Genomic DNA, 22,792 nt, shown 5'->3' with positions numbered 1-22,792 from the left:
CACCTGCTTCTGCTCCAAATATGGAAACTCTGGAGGTGGTTCAAGTACCTACATTGAACATCTTCAAGAGAAAACTGGATGCTTATCTTGCTGGGATCCTATCACAACAGTTGACTTCCTGTCCCTCAGGCAGGGAGCTGGACTTCCGAGGTCCCTTCCAGCCCTAATGTCTATGACATCTATGAACACATGGCAATTTTTCGAAGAATTACAAAATGGACAAAGTTAGGGAGATTTTCACAGGGACAACCAAATCTTTTGGACACAAGTAGAGGTGCACCAATAGAGATTTTGGGGGCTGATACCGATAGCCAATTTTTAAGGAGGCATATCAGCCGATACCAAACCGATTTCCCATACAGCTATGCGCAGCTGGTTAGTCTGTTGTGGCGGAAGAGGAGGGAAGGGGCACTGGGGAGGAGGGCAGATCAAGGCCCCTGTGATGGAGGGAGTGGGGCTAGGGCTGCTCAGCTGGGGTGGAGTGGGCGTGGAATGGAGCCATGTCTTGCCCGGGGGGTGCAGAGCAAGAGGAAGACTCCTGCTGCTGTGCACATACTGCTGTGTGGTCCTGGATCTCTGCAGGGCAGGGTGGGGCAGGCTGCAGCTGCAGGCTGGGGCCAGGGCTGCACCAGGCTCTTCCTGGTGCATGGGGGATGGAAGGGGGGGGGGCTAAGCCAGGGCTGCACTCGGGGCAGGTGGTGGTGGTGCTGGGAGGGCACTGTTGGGGAGCTGCAGCCACTCCAAATTTCACTGTAGCTCCCCGCCATAGTGGCCCCTCCTAGCACTGCCACCATCCACCTCGAGCGCAGCCCCAGCTCACCCTGCACAGATCTGGGAGCACATGCCCCCCCATGCCTTCTCACAATGCATACAGCAGCACTCCACCCTGCAAAGATTTGGGGGCACCCCCCTATCCATGCCTTCCAAGGTCCTGCACCCACCCCAACCCCAGCTAGGCAGCCCCTGCCCCACTCCCTCCCTCAACATGGAGGCGTTGATCTACCCCCCACATCCCTTCCCTCCCCCTCCACCATAACAGACTTACCAGCTGCATGCAGCTCTCCAAGCTGCGAAGCTCTGCTCCTTCCTGCCTGCATGCTGCACTGTAAATGTCCATGCATGCATGCATGCAGCTATCAGCCAAATTATAGGCCACATCAAGCCGATTTCCAATGCAATCAATTATCTTTATTTCTGTGCCAATCCAATATCAGACTGATGCACTGGTGCACCTCTAGGCACAAGGGCTACCTTTTTACCAGACTACAAGTCTCTGCTCCAAAAGACAAGAGCACTAGAATTTTTTCAAAATAAAAAAAGGTCAGAAAACCCCCCAAAACAAAACACCAGACTTCTGCTTAAAATATAGGTAAAGCAAAATACTTTTATTCAAACTTGCTCTCAAAAATGGCTGAAGTATTTTTTAACCAAAGTTAAAAAAAATCAGCCTATAACAGAAAACTGATATTTGGTAAAGTCATAAGCCACTGAAATCAGGATCTTAAAACATAAAGCACTGGACAACTTTAACAACAAAGAGTGCTACCAGCCTGTTCTACTGAAGGATCCCATTATCTCCTCTCTTTTTCTCTGTGTCTGGGTATTACAATGGAATGGAGCAGAGAAAAAAGTTGTCTCCACATAGACTGTGTATGGTTTAACTTTTACTGATCCTGAGGGCCTGGCTGCATGGGGGTAAGGTTGGCCCACCATTCCCACCCACTTGTGGCATTCCTCACTGAAGTTAATGTGGTCAACTGCAGATTTTCCAGCTGCATTCAAGCTGTACATGTACTACCATTTTTATGCTGGCATAATGCTGGCCATGTCAATGGCATACCATTTATCAGCCCCTCTTTGTCCTCCCCTCAGGAGAATACTCAGGAAGTAGTACACAGGTAGGTAACCAATGGCAGTAGAGATCCTGAGGGAATAGTAAGCTAGGAGTCTTGAAGGCCCCAATAAATCTGGGATCTATCAAATATACTCCAAACAACCCCAAAAACCACACCTGTCCAACTGGTTTGAGATGAATCCTCTCTCTATGGAGATAACTTTGGGACTAAACAAGGCTCCTGAGTGAAATCTCTCTCTCTCATAGGTGACGGGGTAAGCTAAGACTGAACACACACCAGACTACATGGATGTTACCCACTGAAGTTGTGAGCACAAGATTTCTTTTTCTTTTTCTTTTTTTTTTTAAATATTGGCCCTGCTACCACCTGCTTGCATAAGTGACCAAAGGTTCAACTAACATTATTTTTCTGTACTGATACCACCTAAATAGCACTTCTATTTAATGTTACAGCTGGATGATATGGACAGCCTGGAGTTCAACAGGTTAAACATGTGGCTCATCACAGTTCCAGATCAAAGATCTTTTTTGGTTACAATACAGAATATTAAATAGGCTATTAAGGCAGTGCTAATGTTAACAGTTGTAGCACTTCCATGAAAATGCATCCTATTCAGAAAGTATTAGCAAGATGCTGAGATGGAAGTCTTGTGCCAAACTGTTAAACATCATTGGGAAGTCTCAGTTGGAAGAAATAAATGAACAGGACATCAAACTGAAATATTCTATTAGCTCTTACCAGTGGTACTGCAATCCTCATGCAACTCCCTGACAGACACAGACTTACTCCAAATTCAAACATTAGAGCCTGCTAGTCTTTCTCCCCTTTTCTCTTAGAAAAGCTGCAACAAATTCTAATTAGATCATGCCTGCCCTGTCAGTGAAGGAGTGCAGACCTGTGGCCTCAGAACTGTAATGATCCCTTGAATGACAGGGCAGTTTTCAGTGGCTAGGGACAGACACCCAAAAAGCCTGAGCCTGAATTGATTCAATCTTTGCAGGTTAGTCTAACCTGACTAAGCTAAATCTGTTTGTAACTGCACAGACATCCCAGACGTGCAAGCACATGCCTGCAGTAGCTCAGTCTAGAAGCTGGGGGGGCACTGTAGCAGCCCTCCCTTCCCTTCCACAGTTCTGAGCTGCAGGGGAGACACTGACTAGCCCAGCAGGGAATTGATATGTGTTTATCAGTCCAAACTCAGTGTTTATCACCCCATTAAGAAAACAGAGGGATATTACCAGCTACCTGTTGATTCTGCCTTTGTCCTCTGCCACAGCAGGGACAGTAGCCAATATGTGGTCTGCTGGCTAATACACAGACACCTCTAAGCAAGGCAGAGGGGAGGGGGGAATTCCTACTTAGCACAGAGTCCAAGGCAGGTGAAACAACCTGCAGTCTCTGTGGAGCCAGGTAGCAGAGGGGTGTCTGGTTTAACTTAAAGGTCTGGGACAGACATTGCATAAACCAGTTTGAGCCAGATTAGTTAAGTCTGATATACTACATTCAACCATGTTTCTCTCAAACTGGTTTCAGCCATTTTCAAACTGGTTTATGTGCACTGAACATTTGTTCTATTACAGGTTTAAACCAGTTTCTCATCACTTATACTGGTTTATGTGTAATGTCTGTCCCTAGCCAATGACATTGGAAGAAGCATTTTAATTACAGAAAGGGTTGTATTCTTTCCTGAAACACCCCCCCCACCACAAACTGGCTTTAGGAGATCACTTACAAGGATGACTTACCAGCCAGAACATTTATTTCATCTTGGAAAAAGATGAATTGCAGCATGTATTTTGTAACTGTGAAGAACCCCTTTTCCAAGTCTGCATTGCAGGGTGGAAAGTAATGGGAGAAGAGTTTACAAACATAACCAAACTCAAGAGGCTAAAACCAGAGGATTTAAAAGAGCTAACATATAAACTCTCTTTAAACATAGTTACTATTGTCAACTTTAATTGCTAATTGGCCAAAAGAAAACAACTCTATATAAAATAACCAGCTAGAACCCAAAACCAATACCTCACCAAGCTATTTAAACATGTGACAGAATCTCTGACATATCTTGGTGCTCTTTGGAAAGCACAAGGCTGAGTTTCATGCACTGGCCCAAATTAAGGACTGATTTTACATCCTAACTAAAACAACTGACTTTAAATCGGGCTGTGTGGGAGATATAACAACACTGATTTAGCCTACTTCCTTTTGAAAGGAGATTATGCACCAGAAAACCCCGTCAAACTTGTACCTTTCAGTCATTCATTAAAATAGCTTAACCCTCTTGTTATCCATATGTCAATCACTCTCAACCCTGGATTAAGTGGTACACAAAGTTTCTAAGTTTCATGGTGCCATTTGGCACTAAGCATAAAAATGTTTTAACAAAATCCTATTGTTGCTCTCAATTACAGACCAACAGCAAAATCTGACAACTGGGGAGGAACGAGCACTGTGCTTTCTATGCGTGAGTCCAGCTAGGTATCAAGGGAAAAGAGCTCTTAAGTACACTACTGAGGAGTGATTGTTACCACCCAGTTGTGAAACGTTTCTTAGAACAAAACTCTGAACTGGTGCTACTCAGCCAACTGACACCAGTTACAAGTCTTGCTGAAAAGCAGGATTGTCATCCAAGAACCTGCCAACTCAGCTCACTGAAGGAGTGCTGTCAACTGATTCGAGTGTAGCCTGGGCGTGGAGAGAACCTCAGTTCACCTTCATGCTTCCTCACTGACTTGATGTCTGACTACAGGGTGAAATCCTGTTTCCCTTTATGTGTATAAAAAGCAGTTTTCTAGCCGTGTAAGTGGATGTTTTGGCACGTGCATACAGGTTGCAGTGTTCTTAACCCTACACTGTAGACACACGTAAGTGTGCCTACACAGACTGATCATGCTAAAGCAGCTATGCACTTGCTGAGCATGTATGCAGCTATATGTCCATTGTGGACATACAGCATGCTGAAGTCATGAAAACAGAGCTGACCAGAAATGGGAGATGGAAGATAACAACTCTCTCATGTTTTAGTCCCATAGCGAAGTGGTTAGGACACCCAGAAGGGGTTTAAACTTGTATGCCTATGATTTCCCAGCATAGTGCTATAACAACCATGCCATAGGACAGGCATCATCTGATCCCCTTCTCTTTTAGCCTGTCCTCCTTCCCATCCATTTTATCCAATGACTATTAAATGCTAGGAAAGCTGACTCAGCTTCAAAAGGAGCACTGGAGAGGGACATTCTGGATAATGTCTTACCTGTAGTTTGGTGATTAAAGATCTATGCTAAGCCAGAGAAATGCAGGTTCAAACCCTCTCTGGGTGAGGATTGGTGGAGCCTAACACCTAGATCTCCTGCTTTCTGGAGAAGTGCCCTGAACATTATTGGGGCTTAAGTGTGGTGTGGGGGAGGAGGGAGAAAGCAGGTGTTTAACTCTATTTTTCAATTCTGAGTTTATCCCAAGAGAAAACAAAAACAAATCCTTTTTTGGGTTACTCCAAGTGAAGCAAACCCACCAATAAAATGTACTGATTTCTGAAAGTAACAGCAAAACATTGGGACAACAACATAAGAGAGACAGGCAATAAAAGGCAATGAAGATGCTCCCGAAAATAGCCAAGAAAAATGGGTAAGATTCGGTCTTTGGGCTTAGGATCTGGCCTCAAATCTTTAGGGTTAACATTTTTTAAACAGCCCTGATGTCTTCCGTGGGCGAATTGCTTCTCACCATATCCGCTGGGTGAGAGCACATTTGGGCCAATGAGCAAGAAGTGCTGTTAGAAGTGTGCCCTGAAACTGAAAATGCAGTTCTCAGGCTCCCAAAAAGACTAGGGACAGAAATTACACACAAACTGGAATAAGTGATCAGAAGCCAGTTCAGATCTATAACACAACAGAAGTCCAGTGCATATAAACCACTTTCATAATGGCCAAAACTGGTTTAAGATAAATCTAGACGGATGTAGTATCAGATTTAACTGATTTAAGTTAAATAGGTTTATTGAACTTCTGTCCCAGATCCCCTCCAGATTCAAGTTAACTCACAGTCCTTCCGCATCCCAGGATGCTTTGCACCTCTCCTACAAGTTTCCTCCTCCTCCCCTCCCCACCCCACACACACACACACAGGGTCAGCAGGCTAGCCTTGGCCCAAGCTGTCTGATCCAGCCAGCAGGGAGGCATGGTGTAGTGCTCCCTGGCTTCTGGTCTAGGCCACTGCAGGTATGTGGCTGCATTTCTGAAATCAAAAGTGAATGTCTGTTCACCAGCTTATCATTCAATCTATGCAGCTTAGACTAACCTGCAGAGATTCAATCGATTCAGCCTTGAGCTTTTTGACCATCTGTATTTAGCCAGAGAGCAACTGGCTAATGGCAGTGTTGGCCCCTGCCATCAGTACTAAGGAACAGACAAAGCCTTGTGCTAGGGACTGCTTTACTGGCTAATAAGTACATTACACAGTTAGCAGCACACATCCCATGTGCCCAGCTACATCATGACAAAATACATAATGAAAGGCTGGACCACAATCAAAAGCCCAGAAAAAATGCTGGGGAAAAAAGTCCGTTTTGATTTGACTTACAGCAGAGGCCAATAAAAGTTTTAGAACTGCTTTCTGCAAGTTAGCATTACTAGGGGATCTGTGACATTCAATAGACCATGCACATAACAAAAATGGAAAGAATGTTAATTATTGATCAGCAAACTTGTGAATATTTTACCACACAGAACACGGATGAAATTCTGGCTGGTTGAACACCAGTGTGGGCCACGGTGAAGTCTGAGCAACATCTGGCCCTGATGCAACAAAGACTTTAGAGTACTTTAAAAGAGGACTTCATCCCCAAATCTTCCTATACAACATTTCTACCTACTCTAAGTTTGGAGTACACATCTTAAAAGTAGTGTAACTTGGGTAAGGCAAGAGAGACACCCACCCAGGGCACCAACTATGAGGGGGTGCCAAGATCCACCCTGCTGGGAGTGTCTGCTGCAGCACCAGATCTTCACCTCCCCTGCCCAGCCACAGGAGCTGGGCAGCACAGCACTACACCAAACAATGCATCTGGGGAGCAAGTGGGACAGACAGAATAGCGCTCTTCCCCCTATCCCCAGGAACCTTTGCCAGAGCTGGCACAGCTCTGCTCCCCACATGTATGTCTAGCAGGGAGGAAAGAACAGGGCATTAGGATCCACTCCAAAGAAAGCCTGGCCACAGGAGAGCTGATGCTGAGCTCTGGCAGCAGCAGCCATCACCTGGAAAGGTAAGACTTCCCTTCCTCTCGCCCACTCTGCTTCCCCCCCCGCCCCCGTAGTTGGCATACCCTTGCCCTGGGTGCTCAATGAGTTCCCTATGCCACTGCAACTTATGGAATGTACCAGATATAAATGTATATTGGGGACTTTTTTCTTAAACGTCCAGATCCCAGAGTCACATTGTTATGCAAGAATCTTCGCCTTAATTGGAAAAAGCTTCCAGCCCTCACGGAGAAAAGACATTGAAGCTGTGAATCCTAAAGGCACATAGGAACAGAAGACTGGAAGGGCTCTCCAGGGTCCTCACATATAGCTCACCACTGTCCCAGGCTTTGTCATATAAGCCAGTTCATAAACTTACTGAGTTCCATTTTTTTCAAAAATGTGTGTTCTTTTAAAACTAGTATCATGATTCCTGACTTGTAACATCTGAATACCTGAGCATGGTAATACAGAGATTCTGAAAGTCAAATTTTAAAAATCAGCAGAATTCTAATTATATTTCAGTTATGCCAGGCAACTAATTTGACTTGTTAAATTAATTTATATACTAATGATTTAAATTAATTTATTTAGTAAGGGTTAGTTCACAGCCCAAGCACACATGTACTATAACCCTGAAGGAATTTCCCACTAACCTATAAGGCCTTTTAAGACCACTCAAGGTAGTTTTAATTTTGAATCCTATGAGCATGCTTATACATACCACCCTCCTCCCCCCCCTTCAGTTTATTACAGTTTTAAATCTTTCTTCCAGGCCTGGCCTTGCAACCACTTGTCTTGATAAAATAGGTCACTTAAAAAAGGAAAGCTCAATAAAATGAATGACAAAAACAACAAGATTAAACCGATTGTGCTGTTTTTGTACAGTGCAGCTGAATTCTGCAAGTACGCTGCTGGCTGTGGTTTGGCATTTAACAGCATGTGATCAGTGAGAAGGAGGAAATTTTATTCTCATTAACTGTTGCAGATTTACTGCAGTGAAAAAGAGCTATGTAACCTGAGAAGTGACAGAGCAGCGAGATCAAAGCAGCAGTCTGGAAACTAAATAAACCTTCGGGCTACTTCCTGCAAGGAAAATTCACTCTGGCAATGTAAAACAGAGTCCAGTTAAAAACTACTCTCAGTTTTATGAGCTGTCACAGCAGCTCGAGTGGTTTGGACCAGTCAAGTTTAGAACATTATATTTCCTTGTTTTTGCCTTGGATACTTCTGTAAGCAGTTTTATAGTTTTTCTTCTTTTTTTTTTTTAATTTTAGGGGAGGGGAAAAGAAAGAGAAATAAAATTCTTCTCCTTTAGTTGAAAACAAGAGTCACAGCTAAACTCATTAAAAACAGGCAAGTCTTCATTTACACATTCCATTCTCATTTACTATGTTTTAATATTTTACTTTGAGATTTATAGGCAATGTACATTTGCTTTAATAACTCTTCTGCATTCTGTTCACTTATTGCTTAATATAAGTGCAAATCAGTTTACAGAGCCCAGATGGCTTGTAACCTAGGAGCCAGTCTATCCTAGTAGCACATCTGGAGGGGCTATGAGCAGCAGACAGAATGTGGGAATTAATTAACATTACATTTCAAGAGACAGACCCAGATTTGGACAATTTTTGTAGGACTTCCAAGGGACTTAATCTAACTGGAGCAGTATTTTGGCATACGTTTTAATTATTAATATACATCTAAAGCTTATTGGTTAAATTGGCTCGAATGCAAGTGCAACACAGTGGAATATGCAGCGACTGAAAACTGTAAAGAGCCATCAAGAATCAAAAGTGGCCTTGCAAAGAGAGGAAATGGACTGAAAGCTCAATTTCCTAGTTTCTTCCCAAATGGAATCTGCAGCTTATTGAAAAGATTACAAATGAAAATTTTATCAAATGTGTGACTTCATCTATTAGACTGCCACTCTAATTATTCAGAGGGATTAAACCTATGTGGGATGGGCTCATAGGCAGGCAGAAAGCTGACATGAGCGTGGGCAGGTGCCAGCTTCAGCAGGGGCAGCTCAACTGGGGCCTCTGCTACCACCAACGCTGTCTCCAGGCCATTTTGGGGCCCCATGTCTGGCAGGGAGGAGCTGCAGGGCAGCCCCAGTATGGGTTCCAGGCAGCTGCAGCAGCAAGTAGGTCCCTGCAGAGGTCAGGGGGAGGCAATTGCACCCGCCACCAGGTCTCACTTTTGCCCAGCACCCAGCAGCAGCTTCTGCCCAGCTCTGGGCTGAATACACAGGCCCGGCCCCTGCTCCAGCTCCCCTGCCTCACTCTCCCCGCAACGTAGGGTTGGGATCCCTGCAGCACCTGCTCCAGAGATAAGAGTGGTGGTGGTGGCAGCTAGGCAGAAGTTGCTTCTGAGGGTGAGGGAAAAAGCAGGACCTTGCTGCCTCTCCCTTGCTGCTGCTAGGCCCTTCTTGCTGCTGCTGCCCTGCAACTCGTCCCTACCACCATCCTGCCAGGTGCAGGGGCCCGGGGCAGCCCAGAGGCAGTGCTGGTGGCAGTGACGATAGCGAAGAGAAACTGCAGGGCGGCCCCGGCACGGACTCTGGGCAGCTGCAGCGAGGAGGACCCAGGAGTGGCAAGGAACAGGTAGTCAAGTCCCGCTTTTTCCCCACCCCCCAGCAGCAGCTTGTGCCCAGTCGCCACTGCTGTGGTTCATAGTGGCTGGGACAGGCAGGTCCAGAGCGGGTGCTGCAGGGACCCCAACTCCCACACAGGGCACAGTGGGCTTGGCTGCAGCTGTGCACTCAGCCCAGGACTTGGACACTGCAGGTGTGGGTCCTGGCTGGTCTGCATGGGGCCAGGGTCAGCAGCAGCAGCCAGAAGGAGCTGGCACCATTGGGGCTGCCAGAAAATGGAAGTCTGGCTGCAGAGCTGCCTCAGCCCCACTGCAAACTCAGGGGCAGTGGGATGCACCATAGGCTGGACAGTGCCTGGGCCAGGTGGGACAGAGGGACCAGCCACAGGCTGGACAAAGGCGCAAGAACTGTCCTACTGCACGTTAACATCCCCACAGTAAAAAAGTGCAGCCCTTGTGGGTTAGAGGTTGGATTAGATCAGTGGGGGCTCACCCTCTTGGCAGGTGTGCTATAAATTAGCCCTGCACCCTCCCCCCAAGTGCCATTCAGATCCTTTCTTCCGCTCAATCTGCTGCTCTGCTTTTTGTTCCCTGCCCTGTGCTCCTTACCTGATCTTCTACACTGCTTTCTGCTCCTTTTCTTACCTACTGTTACGCTGCCCATCTCCTCCTTGGCCTCCTGCGTGCCACACAGAGGCCGCATATGGCACGTGTTATAGGCTGGCCACCCCTGGATTAGTTGATCGGATAGTGCATTGTGACTTTAGGGCACTTATACACATGCCCGACACTTGCTCCGCCTCAATCCAATTAGAACACGTCAGAACAGACTCTACTGAGTCTGTTGGTGCGTGCTAATTAGCATGCTCCAGCAGCCTTGGCATCACGTGCATTCAGTGTCCCCACACTTCAAAATGGCAGCAGGGGCACTTGAACTAAAGCTCATTCAATGAGCTTTAGTTCAAGTGCCCCTGCTGCCATTTTGAAGTGCAAGATGCTGAATATATGAAATGCTGCAGGCTCTTTAAATAGAGTGGCTTCCAAAAGATGCCCTAAATGTCTATGAACTCATTTTACTATAATGCCAATACATATCCATAGGGCTTCTCTACATAGGAACCCTATTGCATGAGGCCATGATGCTATGAAAAAAAAAAGTTCTTTTTGCCTAAACAGCACCAAACCAGTTAGTGGTAAGACTTTGGGCACAGCACAGGCACCCCCCACCTCTTACCCTGGGGAAGTCCCAGGGCACACGAGTGCACAAGGATCCTTGAAGGTTCAGGACCCTAGTATTTAAAAGGCAGTAACAAGTTCAACATCATAACATGGTGGTTTGGTCCAATCTACACTGGTAAAATCAAACTGTTATAACATGATCAGGGCACTATTATCAGTTTCTGTACATGTGGCTTTGTAAACAAGCCCTGAAATCTGTATCCAGCACTACAACAACAATAAATTAATCAATAACTGAATCCCACAGCTAAAAGATCCCACATGCAAATGAAAGTGTTTCGAATCTTGTCATTCTGATATGATCCACTGTTCACAGAAATCAAAGAAACTTCCTATCAGCTTTTCAGGAACCATAATCTGAACCTTGACATTAAGCCAGGTTCTAGTCTGTTGTTGGCACTTTCTAGGTACAAGGTAAACTGTAACGTTACGTGCATTTACAACACCCACTCAGACCTCGGGGAACATAAAATTGGATCATAAACTTTGTGAAGCCTCTTGACCCCACACAGCTACATTAAAAAAAAGAAACATGTAGATGGTAACATAAAGAATTAAAGAGATTAAGTATATTTTAGTTTTGTAGCAGTAGAGATTTTTTTTTTTTTTTTTTTTAGATTAAAACCTTTTTCTTTCAGAAACTTCATAGCTCCTAAGCCCTTTTTCTTGTTTATTTCAGTGGAATTTACAATTTGCTAATACTGATGTGTGATAAACTAATAAAACCTGGTTACAAAGTTATAGGCCCAATATACTAATAAAACCTAATTCAATTCTCCTTGGGAAATGCAAAGTGAATAGTGTCCAAATAGCAGAAACACAATCTCTCTCCCCTGAATACTTTTCAAGGACCAAAAAAAAAAAAAATGCAACTTTTTTACAAAGTTTAAATGATGCAAAAAGTTAAAAGAAGACGAGGAAAAGAAAACGAAAAAAGGAGAGAAGAAAATACAACTGCTGGAAATCTAACAAAACATCATAATGGTACTCTATCAGTGTAAAATCAGGCATCAACAACAACATACAACCCTCAATTTTTCTATTGATAGTTTCATAGATTTCATAGACACCAGGGCCGGAAGGGACCTCGGGAGATCATCGAGTCCAGCCCCCTGCCCAAAGGGCAGGAAGTCAGCTGGGGTCATAGGATCCCAGCAAGATAAGCATCCAATTTACTCTTGAAGGTGTTCAATGTAGGTGCTTGAACCACCTCCGCTGGCAGACTGTTCCAGACCTTGAGGGCTCGGACAATAAAGAAATTCTTCCTTACGTCCAGCCTGAAACAGTCTTGCAGGAATTTGTGACCGTTCGACCTAGTCATCCCTTGGGGCGCTCTGGTGAACAAACGTTCCCCCAGATCCTGGTGGTCACCCCTGATAAACTTATAGGTGGCCATCAGATCACCCCTGAGCCTGCGCTTTTCCAGACTAAAGAGTCCCATGGCTCTCAGCCCGTTGTCGTAAGGTCTGTTTTCCTGACCTCTGATCATGCGCGTGGCTCTCCTCTGGACTCTCTCAAGCTTCTCCACATCCTTTTTGAATTGTGGAGCCCAAAACTGGACGCAGTATTCCAGCTGCGGCCTCACCAAGGCCGAGTACAAGGGGAGAATGATGTCCCGGGATTTGCTCGAGAAGCATCTATGGATGCAAGCCAGCGTTTTGGTCGCTTTATTAGCTGCAGCATCGCATTGCAGGCTCACGTTCATCTTGTGGTCAATGATGACCCCCAAGTCTCTTTCTTCTGTAGTGCTATCCAAAGTAGCACTGCCGAGCCTATAAGGATGCTGCAGGTTTTCCCTCCCAAGGTGGAGAACCTTGCATTTTTTGGTGTTAAACACCATCAGGTTCTCGTCTGCCCATTTGCTGAGTTTGTCCAGGTCAGCCTGGATCACCCACCTATCTTCTGGCGTGGATGCTTTGCTCCAAAGTTTGGTGTCATCGGTGAACTTGGCCAGTCCACTCCTGACTCCAATGTCCACATCATTAATGAAGATGTTGAACAGTATGGGTCCAAGGACAGAGCCTTGAGGGACCCCACTGGTCACAGGGCACCACGATGAGTGACTGCCATCAATTAAAACCCTCTGGGTCCAACCACGGAGCCAATTTCCCAGCCAGCAGATCGTGGTGGAGCCAAGGCCACAACTGGCCAGTCTGGCCAAAAGGTGATCATGGGATACCAGATCAAAAGCTTTTTTGAAGTCAAGATATATGACATCAATCTCTTCTCCCTGGTCCAGGTGATAGGTCACCTAGTCATAGAAGGAAATGAGATTGGTCAAACAAGACCTACCCGCAACAAACCTGTGCTGACTATCCCTTAGGATGTTAGCCTGGGCCAGTGCATCAAGGATGGCCTCCTTAATAAACTTTTCTAAGATCTTCCCCAGGATAGAAGTCAGGCTAATGGGCCTGTAGTTAGCCGGATCCACTCTCCTCCCTTTCTTGAAGATCGGCACCACATTGGCCTTCTTCCAGTCTTCGGGCACTACACCAGAGCGCCAGGAGTTTTCAAAGATCTGTGCCAGGGGCTGGGCTATGACACTCGCCAGCTCCTTGAGTACCCTGGGGTGCAGATTGTCAGGGCCAGCTGACTTGAAGGTATCCAGCTTCTCAAGGTGTTCCTTCACGAGGTCAGCATTTATGGAGGGTAGGGGATCCCCATCACCCGGATCTCCCTGTCCCATAGCAGGCATGGGTGTCCCATGGGACTGATGAAAGACTGACGCAAAGTACCTATTTAATAGGTTGGCTTTTTCCTGGGCGTCAGTTGCCCCATCTGGTTTAGCAGGGGTCCAACATTGCCCTTGCTTCTCCTCCGGCTCCCCACATATCTGAAAAAGCACTTTTTGTTGTCCTTGATGCTTGTAGCTAGTTGGAGTTCAGTTGCAGCCTTGGCTTTCCTGGTTTGCTCCCTGCAGGACCGGACCAGTGCAGAATAATCCTCCTTGGAGGTGAATCCCGTCCTCCATCCTTTGTAGGCTTTCCTTTTTAGCAGCAGGAGGTCCACTAGGTCCCTGGAGAGCCAGGAGGGCTGCTGTGGCTTCTTGCTGCCTTTCCTCCGTGTTGGAATAGATTTAGCTTGTGCATTGAGGATTGCTTCCTTGAGAAGCAACCACTCTTCTTGAACTCCCATCTCCCTGGGGTCATGGTCCCTAAGGGCCTGACCGACAAGCCTCTTGAGCTTGTCAGTCGGCTTTTCTGAAGTCAAGGACTTCTGTGTTGCTGACTGCCTTGACAGCTTTACGGCAGATGGTGAAGGTGATCAGCTCGTGGTCGCTGTCACCCAGCTTCCCATTGATCACTAGGTCGCTGATTAGGTCGTCCTCTGTAGCCAGTACCAGGTCGAGCAGCGCTTTGCCTCTCATTGGCCCATAGACTTCTTGAGTTAGGTAGAGGTCATCCATGCACGAGAGAGAGCTTTGCGACCGCTTGGATTTAGCTGAGTGATCTTCCCACGAGATGTCCAGGTAATTGAAGTCACCCATGACAACCAAGGTCCTGGAGCAAACGGCCTCAGTCAGTTCCCGGGCGAACTCCTGGTCAAGCTCAGGACTTTGTTAGAACAATGTAGGTAAAAGTTAAAAGAGATTTTTAAAGCATTAAACAAATAGCCTCAAATCTCACCCCTAAAGCTTAATAAATATGTTCTGCCCCATTTTACAGGTGGGAAAATAAAGGCACAGAGAACTTTTGTGAATTGTTAAGGTCCTCAATGTTCTCATCCTGGTTCTGCTACACCTCCTGGCCCCAATCCCAATTTTAATCATAGGATCATCCCCTTCCCATTTTACAGCTACGGACCCCCTCTCTTCCATGTGCTAAAGGAAGCTTTGATTAATGAAATAACCACTCTAAAATACAAGATCTCTCAAAATCAAAAGCATCAATGCAAAGACATTTGCTTTCTACATCAATACTTTTAGCAATTTGACACAATCTTGCTCAGAAATTCATGTCGAGATGTCCTTACGTGCTTAGTGTTGGCTTCAGTCTGCTCCCAGTGAAGTGAGTGACACTTTTATCAGTGATTTCAATGGGAGCAGATGGAGGTCAGGGCATAGCATTTCTTAAAATGTCACTTAAAATCTCCTGTGGCTTAATGGAATAATTTAATAGATCCTGAAGGCCAAAAGAGACCATCAGATCACTTATCACAGACTATCAGATCCTGCATAACAGACGAAAGTGCTTTACCCAGTAATTTCTGGACCATCTTGCCCCTCTCTTTCCCCTGCTCCCCCCTAAAAATGTGCATTCCTGATTTTTAGAACATCTCCTTGAATTCAAATCCACCCACAGTTATGGCCTCTGTTATTCCTAATGTACAATGATGAATAGGATACATTAGACTTCCACTACTCTAGCCCTGGCTTTAGATGTGGTATGGCCCACAAGTGAGAACACGCACTTGTTAATCTTAGGGATATTCTCTTTTAGGACCCACAGCCAGGCAGGTCAGCAAGTATACAAGAAAATCCACTAGAGGTAATTTGCTTTGCTTGCCCACATTAAATCCATATGTGGCCTTCACTTTCAGAAATAATCTGCAACCTTCCATCCAGATGCTGCACAGGTAGGAAGTAAAGGCCCAAAGTTTTTTTTTAAAGAAACAAAAATGAACTAATCACCAAAAAAAAGCACAACTAAAGAGTCAGTGCCTCAGAAGATGAGCTATAAAAACAGAATACAAGACCACCTTAAAAAGATTATTCTCACTCAAACCCCTCCAACTGTGGATTCTCCTGCTTCAAAAACAGATTCTGGAGGATTCAGAGACTGAAGCAGGACAACTTTGTTGAGGCCAACTACAAGCAGGGGTGGAGTCAGGATTTCCTAGTGGTTGCATCCCATGCTCCCAGCCTCCTCTGCCCCAATCAGTGCAGGGAGATCATACTGCAGGAGCCTCCAGGGACTTCTAAGTTTCAAAGCAAGTGCAAATCCCCACCTCCCTTTCTTTTTGTGCTTAGAGGCACGTCTCTTTCACTCCTCTACTCTAACTACCACACCTGCTGCTGCTGAATTTCCTACAGTCCTGGTGGTGGGGAAATACCAGAGCCAGGCAGGCTGCGTGGGCTGGGCTCATGTAGGAACATGGGCAATTTTAACAGTGCAGTAGGAGAGTATTTTCCCACACCCTCCTTGACCAGGCCCCCTGGGGGGAACAAATATGGGGAAAGAGAACCCCCTTCCTTGCTGCCACAGTGCTTGACCCAGCTGAGCCCAGCCCCTGTGCAGCCCAGCTGGGGTAGGCAGGAGTGGTTCTGGTGCTTTCCCCATCCCTGGGACAGCAGGGAGAGCAGCAGAGACAGGTGGGGGAGCGAGGACAGGACATGCCTCTAAGCAGGAAGGGGAAGGGGGTGGCATTTTCACCTGCTTTATGGACTTAAAAATCCCTGGAGGCACCTGTAGTGAGGTCCAATCCACACCAGCCTCACCACTGCAACCCCTTTGGAACTGCCCCTATAAAACTTTAATTAAGTGAATCTTCAATATGCTCCTTAGAAAAGGAAGGCAAAGAGGCTGAGTGTATATCCACACCACAATTACCTGTGTAGGTACACAAATCCAAGCTAGCTGTCATCTAGCTTAGGTACCAAAAGAGCTATACAGACATATGAACAGTATGGGTTATTCAGGCACATGCAGGTGTTGGCTAAAGCCACTGCTCCTACAGCCTCACTGATACTGGTGCCCAAGATGACTATATTAAGTCTAGCTCAGGTATGCCTACATGTGCTGGAGTCACACTTCCCAGCAGCTGTAGAGAGACGGTCTGAGCAAAGATACTGTAGAGTGGAGGTGGTTCTGGCTCCCCAGTGTCTTTTATATTTGCTTTCTACGTCACTACTTTTAGTAATTTGACACAATCTTGCTCAGAAATTCATGTCGAGATGTCTTTACGTGCTTAGTGTTGGCTTCGGTCTGCTCCCAGTGAAGTGAGTGACACTTTTATCAGTGATTTTAATGGGAGCAGATGGGTGTGATCTATGATCCACCCAACCAAAAAAAATCCATCTACAGTTCACTGACTTTAAAACTAGTCAATAGCAAAGATGGCCAGCCATGGATTAAGATAAACAGCCACACTATAAAACTGTATTCATTTATTTGTGTGCCAAAGCTCACTTTTCTAAGGAAAGATGCTTCAGTTAAACCTCTGTTCAAAGGATATACTAATGCATATATTGGAACAGAACATACAGAAACCCTTGTCTCAGTGAAAATTAAGAAAGTTGTGCAATGGCAACTTGCTACCTTGCCATAAATGAGTTACAGGAGGTTGTACTGGAGAAAAGGACATTCCAAAATGTTCTTTTGCAAGCAAAATTGAGAACTTGGTCTAGCTCCAGCATTCCTACTTATTCATCTTTCTAACGTTACAGATAGCTTAGTCAGAGTTCCCAAATTTTCTGTTTACAAGAAAATTGGCACTTACTAAAAACCAAGTTCATACCATTACTTAGGAATAGTCAGGACAGATTTAAAAACTGTCTCTCCTGCAGGAAAAGAAGCCTTCTATGAATATATCCATTATGAAATGCCCAGCCATCACAAATTTTGCCTGCTGTGTTTTAGAAATCAGAAAGTAATTAATCTCCAGACGGTCATTAAAATTTGATTAACAAATATTCCTGAAGACATCTTCTAGCTGATCTCTCCCTGCGTAACTCAGACACTGCTCTGTTACCATGCTAACCAAAGGTGAAGAATTTCTGTTTACTGCAGAAATAACACTTTCATTAGGTATTAAAAGGCATCACGAACCAGGAGTCATGAATTTGGATTTTAATAATTTATTTCAAATCCGTGCCTAATACTCATTTACTTCTGTAAGATGCTGTAAGGGCCTTAAAGCTGGAAATCTAAAACAGAAAAATCTATTTCTAGGCAATGAAGAAGCCTGAATACAAGCTGTCAAGAACTCCCTCAGTTCAGTGAGACCAATTACATGCTGCTTCAAAAAACCTCTCTGGAAAATGTATATACAGTATCAATAGTTTTGTCACCCTTTCACTGAATAGCATATTAAAAAAACTGTCCGTAATATACCATGCACAATCACATAAGTCCAATTAAAAAATGCCTGTTTAGAGTTTGGAAAACAAGATAGATCTTTAACTCAAGGTCAACAATTCACATACTCACTTGACAGATCTTATTTTTATTTGTAGGCTATTCTTACTAAAGGATCATGGTTCACTACAACGAAGGCCATAACACTTGCCAAGATGATTATCTGCTTCTTCACTGAGTACCCTGTTGTGTGAATGCAAGTACTGTATAACATTTATTTGCTATGGCGACATAAGTATAACAAATACAGTTCTGTCTTTATGTTCCACCTCTTTTTCCTCCAACCAGATTGGCATTGACATCAACAATGGTTCTGTTTACTGAAATTTCTGGATGGAGTGATGAACAAGGTACCATTGTGAACAAAACATCAGGCAGCTGAAGCAGTGCTGTGATTTTTAAGCCCACAAGCCCCTGGGGGGTCCTTCCCAGTATTTTATACTTTGCACATAGAAGTTGGGCTACCTAGCCCAGCATTTTTGTCTCTGACAGTGGTCAGTACCAGATACTTAAGAGTAAGAAACAAAAAGAGCCTCATAATGGACAGGTTATGTCCTTGAAGTATGACTGTTTACATCCCTTAAAATTTCTTTTTCCAGCCCACTGGAACTGCATATCTTGTTATTCTTTATATTATTACTTGGAGCAATGGAAAAAGTAATGTCTGTCCTATAAATGCCTAATCCATTTTGGACTCCTGCTAAGTTGCTAGCCTGAATTACTGACCGCCCTACTTGAATTAGACTCCACAATGGCTCTAGCTCTGCAGCCTCGGTGCTGACCAGGACAAGGCCCAGACCACAGGAGATGAGCACTAGGAGGGAAGTCACTTTTTTTTTTTTATTGTAGCTGTTCTTCTATTGCGTTGTGCATATTCGACAGTCCCAAAGGCTTCACTGAGGCTGGGACAGCTGTAGCCTTGAACCTAGCTTTGACTGGAGGGTCCCGTTTGTGTTTTCCTATACTACACCAGTGAAAACATGGATGATATTCCAGAAGTAGAATATGCCCTTATCTCTTAGTTAAATGAATGCCTATTTGTCTCTGCTTGCTCCATGCAGCATGATAAGTATAACGATTTATTATAAGGAAGCTGGTGCTGGCTGTGTCTCTTGATGCAGGCTCTATCAGGAGCAACTTACAGTGGAAACTTGAAGCAGCTTGAGCCCAGTTGCGCCCATTTAAAAGGATAGTGGGTTCATTTCATTGACCAAAAACTCCTTCACATCTAGTGCAACTATGGGCAATCATGACTCATGTAACACCACGAGTAAATTTTTTTCCTTTGCAAATATCCAAACCAATTGGACCTACTACTCTCAAGCAACTACCTAACTTACTTTGAAAACATTTTGGGGGGAAAAAGGGAGGTCCCTTTTTGGTCTGCCTGAATAATGTATATAGACTGCAAGTTCCTTCTCTTTTTGGCTATGGTAGGAAATACCTTAGGTAAAATTAAAATTCAATGCATATCAATATTTTCTTTCATACTGCAACAGAAAGAAGAATGGATGACTGAATTCTTCCAAGTCAAGTGGCAGCAACTCAACATTAAGGCAGTCCCCTTGTTTCAACTTTCAAAAGATGCTCTCAGTTTTCATAGACACAAACTTATCTCAGAACCCCACTACCAATTAAATACTTGCTTCTATTACAGAACATTAAGTCAAATGTAAAAGCCCAAACCAAGAGAAGGTAGCATAACAAACCGAAAAATACCAGAGGCAAACAGACTCCAAGCACACAGAAATATGCACCAACTCAGCAGTCAGCCATTCCTTTTTCTAGTAACTAACATTATCTATTAGCTAATAAGTTATATGGGAAATGATGATGGTCTAATTCTTCTTTTTTTTTTTTTAAATAAGCTTGTGAAAACTCGATCTAATTAATAATAGAAAACCAAACCAGTTTTATAAAAAAACTGATTTATTAAAAACTGGGACTGGTTTAAAAATAATCCTTCCCATAAGGTTCTTGTTAGCTTTAAAATGTAAGCATAAAAATACCCTCGAATTATCTTTTGGTATGGATGAAATCTACACTATAATACATAAAAAGAACCCCGACTTTCTGCTATTATATTTAATTAACTTCTCTAGCAAGAACTGCTTTACCTTCCAACACCAGTTCAGAATTGGAGAGGTAGAAGGGCTTGAATCTCCAAACTCATGGGACTGGCAATTCCACTGCTCATGCCTTGGAGCACTAATGCATTTTACATTAGCTCTAAGCATCAGGAAATCCTGGCTTCTGGCGCCAAGAAGTTCAAAACAGTAATGATACACGTCTGAAAACTGGGATTCACTGTCCAACTGCCGGTGTCTATTCTATCAAACAATCCAGTCTCTCTGTGTTGCAAATGCGACAGAACAGTTGCAACAGTACATGCTGTTTCCAATTAGGTTGTCTCCTTGTATCACAGATAATTCCATGGCGATCATAGCAAAAAAGCACTCCCAGAAACAGAATTCTAATTGGAAATCTCAACTTATTTACCTGGGCTCTGCACAAGGTTAGGTACCAAGTTTTGCTATTTGTATTTGCCCTTTGCATTTAAGTGGGCCTCCAAGCTTAAATGCCTTGCAGTTGGCTACAAGGACATTCTACCAATATTTATTTTTATTTTAAAAACATACTCAACGTATTTTACCATTCATTTTAGCTGGAGGAAAATCAGATTTTAAAAAAATCTTACAAATACATATCTTTAAAGACGAGCTTGAAATTCAGCATTCGAGAGGTTGGCAGTCTACCATAGTATTAGCTCATGGATGGCCAAACTTTCCTTAACCGAGGGCCTCATTGGCAAACCAACAGTATCTTGTTGGAACTACTCTTATTTTACTGAAAACAATGTAGACTGCAACCTGCTTCTTTAGCAGAACTGTACAGTCACTGGGGACTATGTATCCCTATAACGCTCCATCTAGATCCTGGCTGATCAAGGTTAGTGCATGCTGGAACCTGTCAACCCTATTAACTACACCTTTGTATTGAAAGTGAAGGGCAGCTGCAAGCCACGCATTACAGTTCCAAAGAGCTGCATTTAACTCACCTACTTCTCCTTCCACTTCTCTAACACAAGCATGCTTCAATAAACAAGGTATGTATTTAAAAGTAAATAAGCAACATGCCGTCAGATTGTCTACTAGAAGCAATTTCATTTTTTTTAAAATACATTTTTAAAGATGGCACCCATTATTAAGAGCAATTATGCAAACTAATCTTAGCGGGGTCATGCTTCGGAAGCTGATGATCATTTAGCATGCGAAATCTTTACTTTTATTGGAGACATACCATCCATACCCATCTATCATAATTAGGCATATGTATTCTACACACAATACAGCATTTCTTAAACCCTACAAAAGCCATAGATGATGGAAATGGGATCCTGTTCTCTGAAATGGGAGCATTCCAATTTGACCTTGGGAGAGAAGTCAGTCCAGAGATGCAAGCTGGAACAGCTTGCTAAAATTCAGAGGAAGAGAGGTTGTTGATTAGAAGGTCAATTAAAGGAAACATCTCCCATACATCCAGAAATCACCCAATCAAGCCAAAAAGCAGACATATTTCACTCCTTAGTCAGATTTTCAAAGCAAATACCATCAGTACTCAAGCTGGGAGTTTGCTGGGAAGATTTTTTCAAAATAATAAAATAAATCAGGAAATAATATTGGCAGCTGAGAAACATATTTTAACAGTGTAAGAATACTGGAAATAATTCTGCTAGTTAATCAAAATCCCAAGTTCCTATTTAGACATTTCCAAAATATAATGACTGAATGATGTTTGAATAATTGTCTGAACATGCAATTAGTTGTGTGTTCTAGTTTTCTATTCTATTTTATTGCCTTTGGAATGCTATCAAAAACATTCTGTGTACGTTAATGTGTCAAAAAACAAGTCTAGTTCAAACGGCAGACTGGATTTCCCAGCATGAAGAAAGACAATGAATTTTTGCATGAAGAAAGACAATGAATTTTTATAGCAGTTCTATGGAAATCATATTTCTCAATATAAATCACTCACCTAAGTATACTTTTAGAATGTAAGCCTATTAAAGCTTATAGCAGAAAAAAAGATTATTAGAGTTGAAAAATGTACATTAAGTAGCAACAAAAAAAACAGAATTAGCAACATTCTGATTATGTAAACACTTTCCCAAAAGTGATTTACCCGCTGGAGAAGGGATGTTGCCCAACTAGATCTCCATTCTGAAGATGATAATCACTGAAAAAATCCGGACTCACTGCTCCATCAGGGGGCACCAGGCCATCTAGAAAGAGAACACAGACACTGAAGTTAAAAGCAAAATGTGTTTTAGAGGTAAGAGAAAAGTGGGTAACAGGTGCTGCTTTATCTTAGGCACTCTCCATATAGTGCTCTGCATTAGTATAGGGATCAATGACAAGGCCACCTTCAGATAGAAGTAGAGGCTTGCTGAGGCCCTCACCAGACTCAGCAATTTATAGCCCACTACCCCTCCCCTGTAATGAGTCACAAATGCGAGCCAAGTTTCTCACACTTTGTCAGCAGGAGAAACAGTGACAGACAAGGCCTGATCCCATTCCTGTTCACTCCATCACAGCACCAAAACCAATGCAACCAAGAGAGGCAATCATTAACCTCCAGGTTGGTGGAATAAAATGAAACAGCAACAAAAAGACTCGATTCTTCAGCCTGTACACTGTTACCACTGTCTTAAGCTAATTAAACCAAGAGAAGGCAACTTCACAATCTTGTTTTCCCCATCTTCCTGGAAGTTTAACATCTTGTAAGGTTAGCC

At 43.8% G+C, this 22,792-nt stretch overlaps 1 protein-coding gene across 2 annotated transcripts in view; it reads right to left on the bottom strand.

Moving 5' to 3' along the window:
• The window catches only part of KIFAP3 (kinesin associated protein 3), a 155,234-nt gene that overhangs the window by 13,336 nt on the left and 119,106 nt on the right, over positions 1-22,792 (bottom strand). For both annotated transcript variants that reach the window (XM_090047451.1, XM_090047452.1), the window contains exon 19: positions 22,183-22,282. In XM_090047451.1, coding sequence (XP_089903577.1) covers positions 22,183-22,282 — 100 coding nt within the window. The remainder of the gene's footprint in view (positions 1-22,182; positions 22,283-22,792) is intronic.

This window comes from Crocodylus siamensis, chromosome 5 (assembly GCF_052110815.1).
Source record: "Crocodylus siamensis isolate JL-2025a chromosome 5, ASM5211081v1, whole genome shotgun sequence".
In the NCBI taxonomy this organism is placed as follows: domain Eukaryota; kingdom Metazoa; phylum Chordata; order Crocodylia; family Crocodylidae; genus Crocodylus; species Crocodylus siamensis.
Note: the sequence above shows the minus strand (reverse complement) of the source record. Positions and strands in the feature narration are given on the sequence as shown.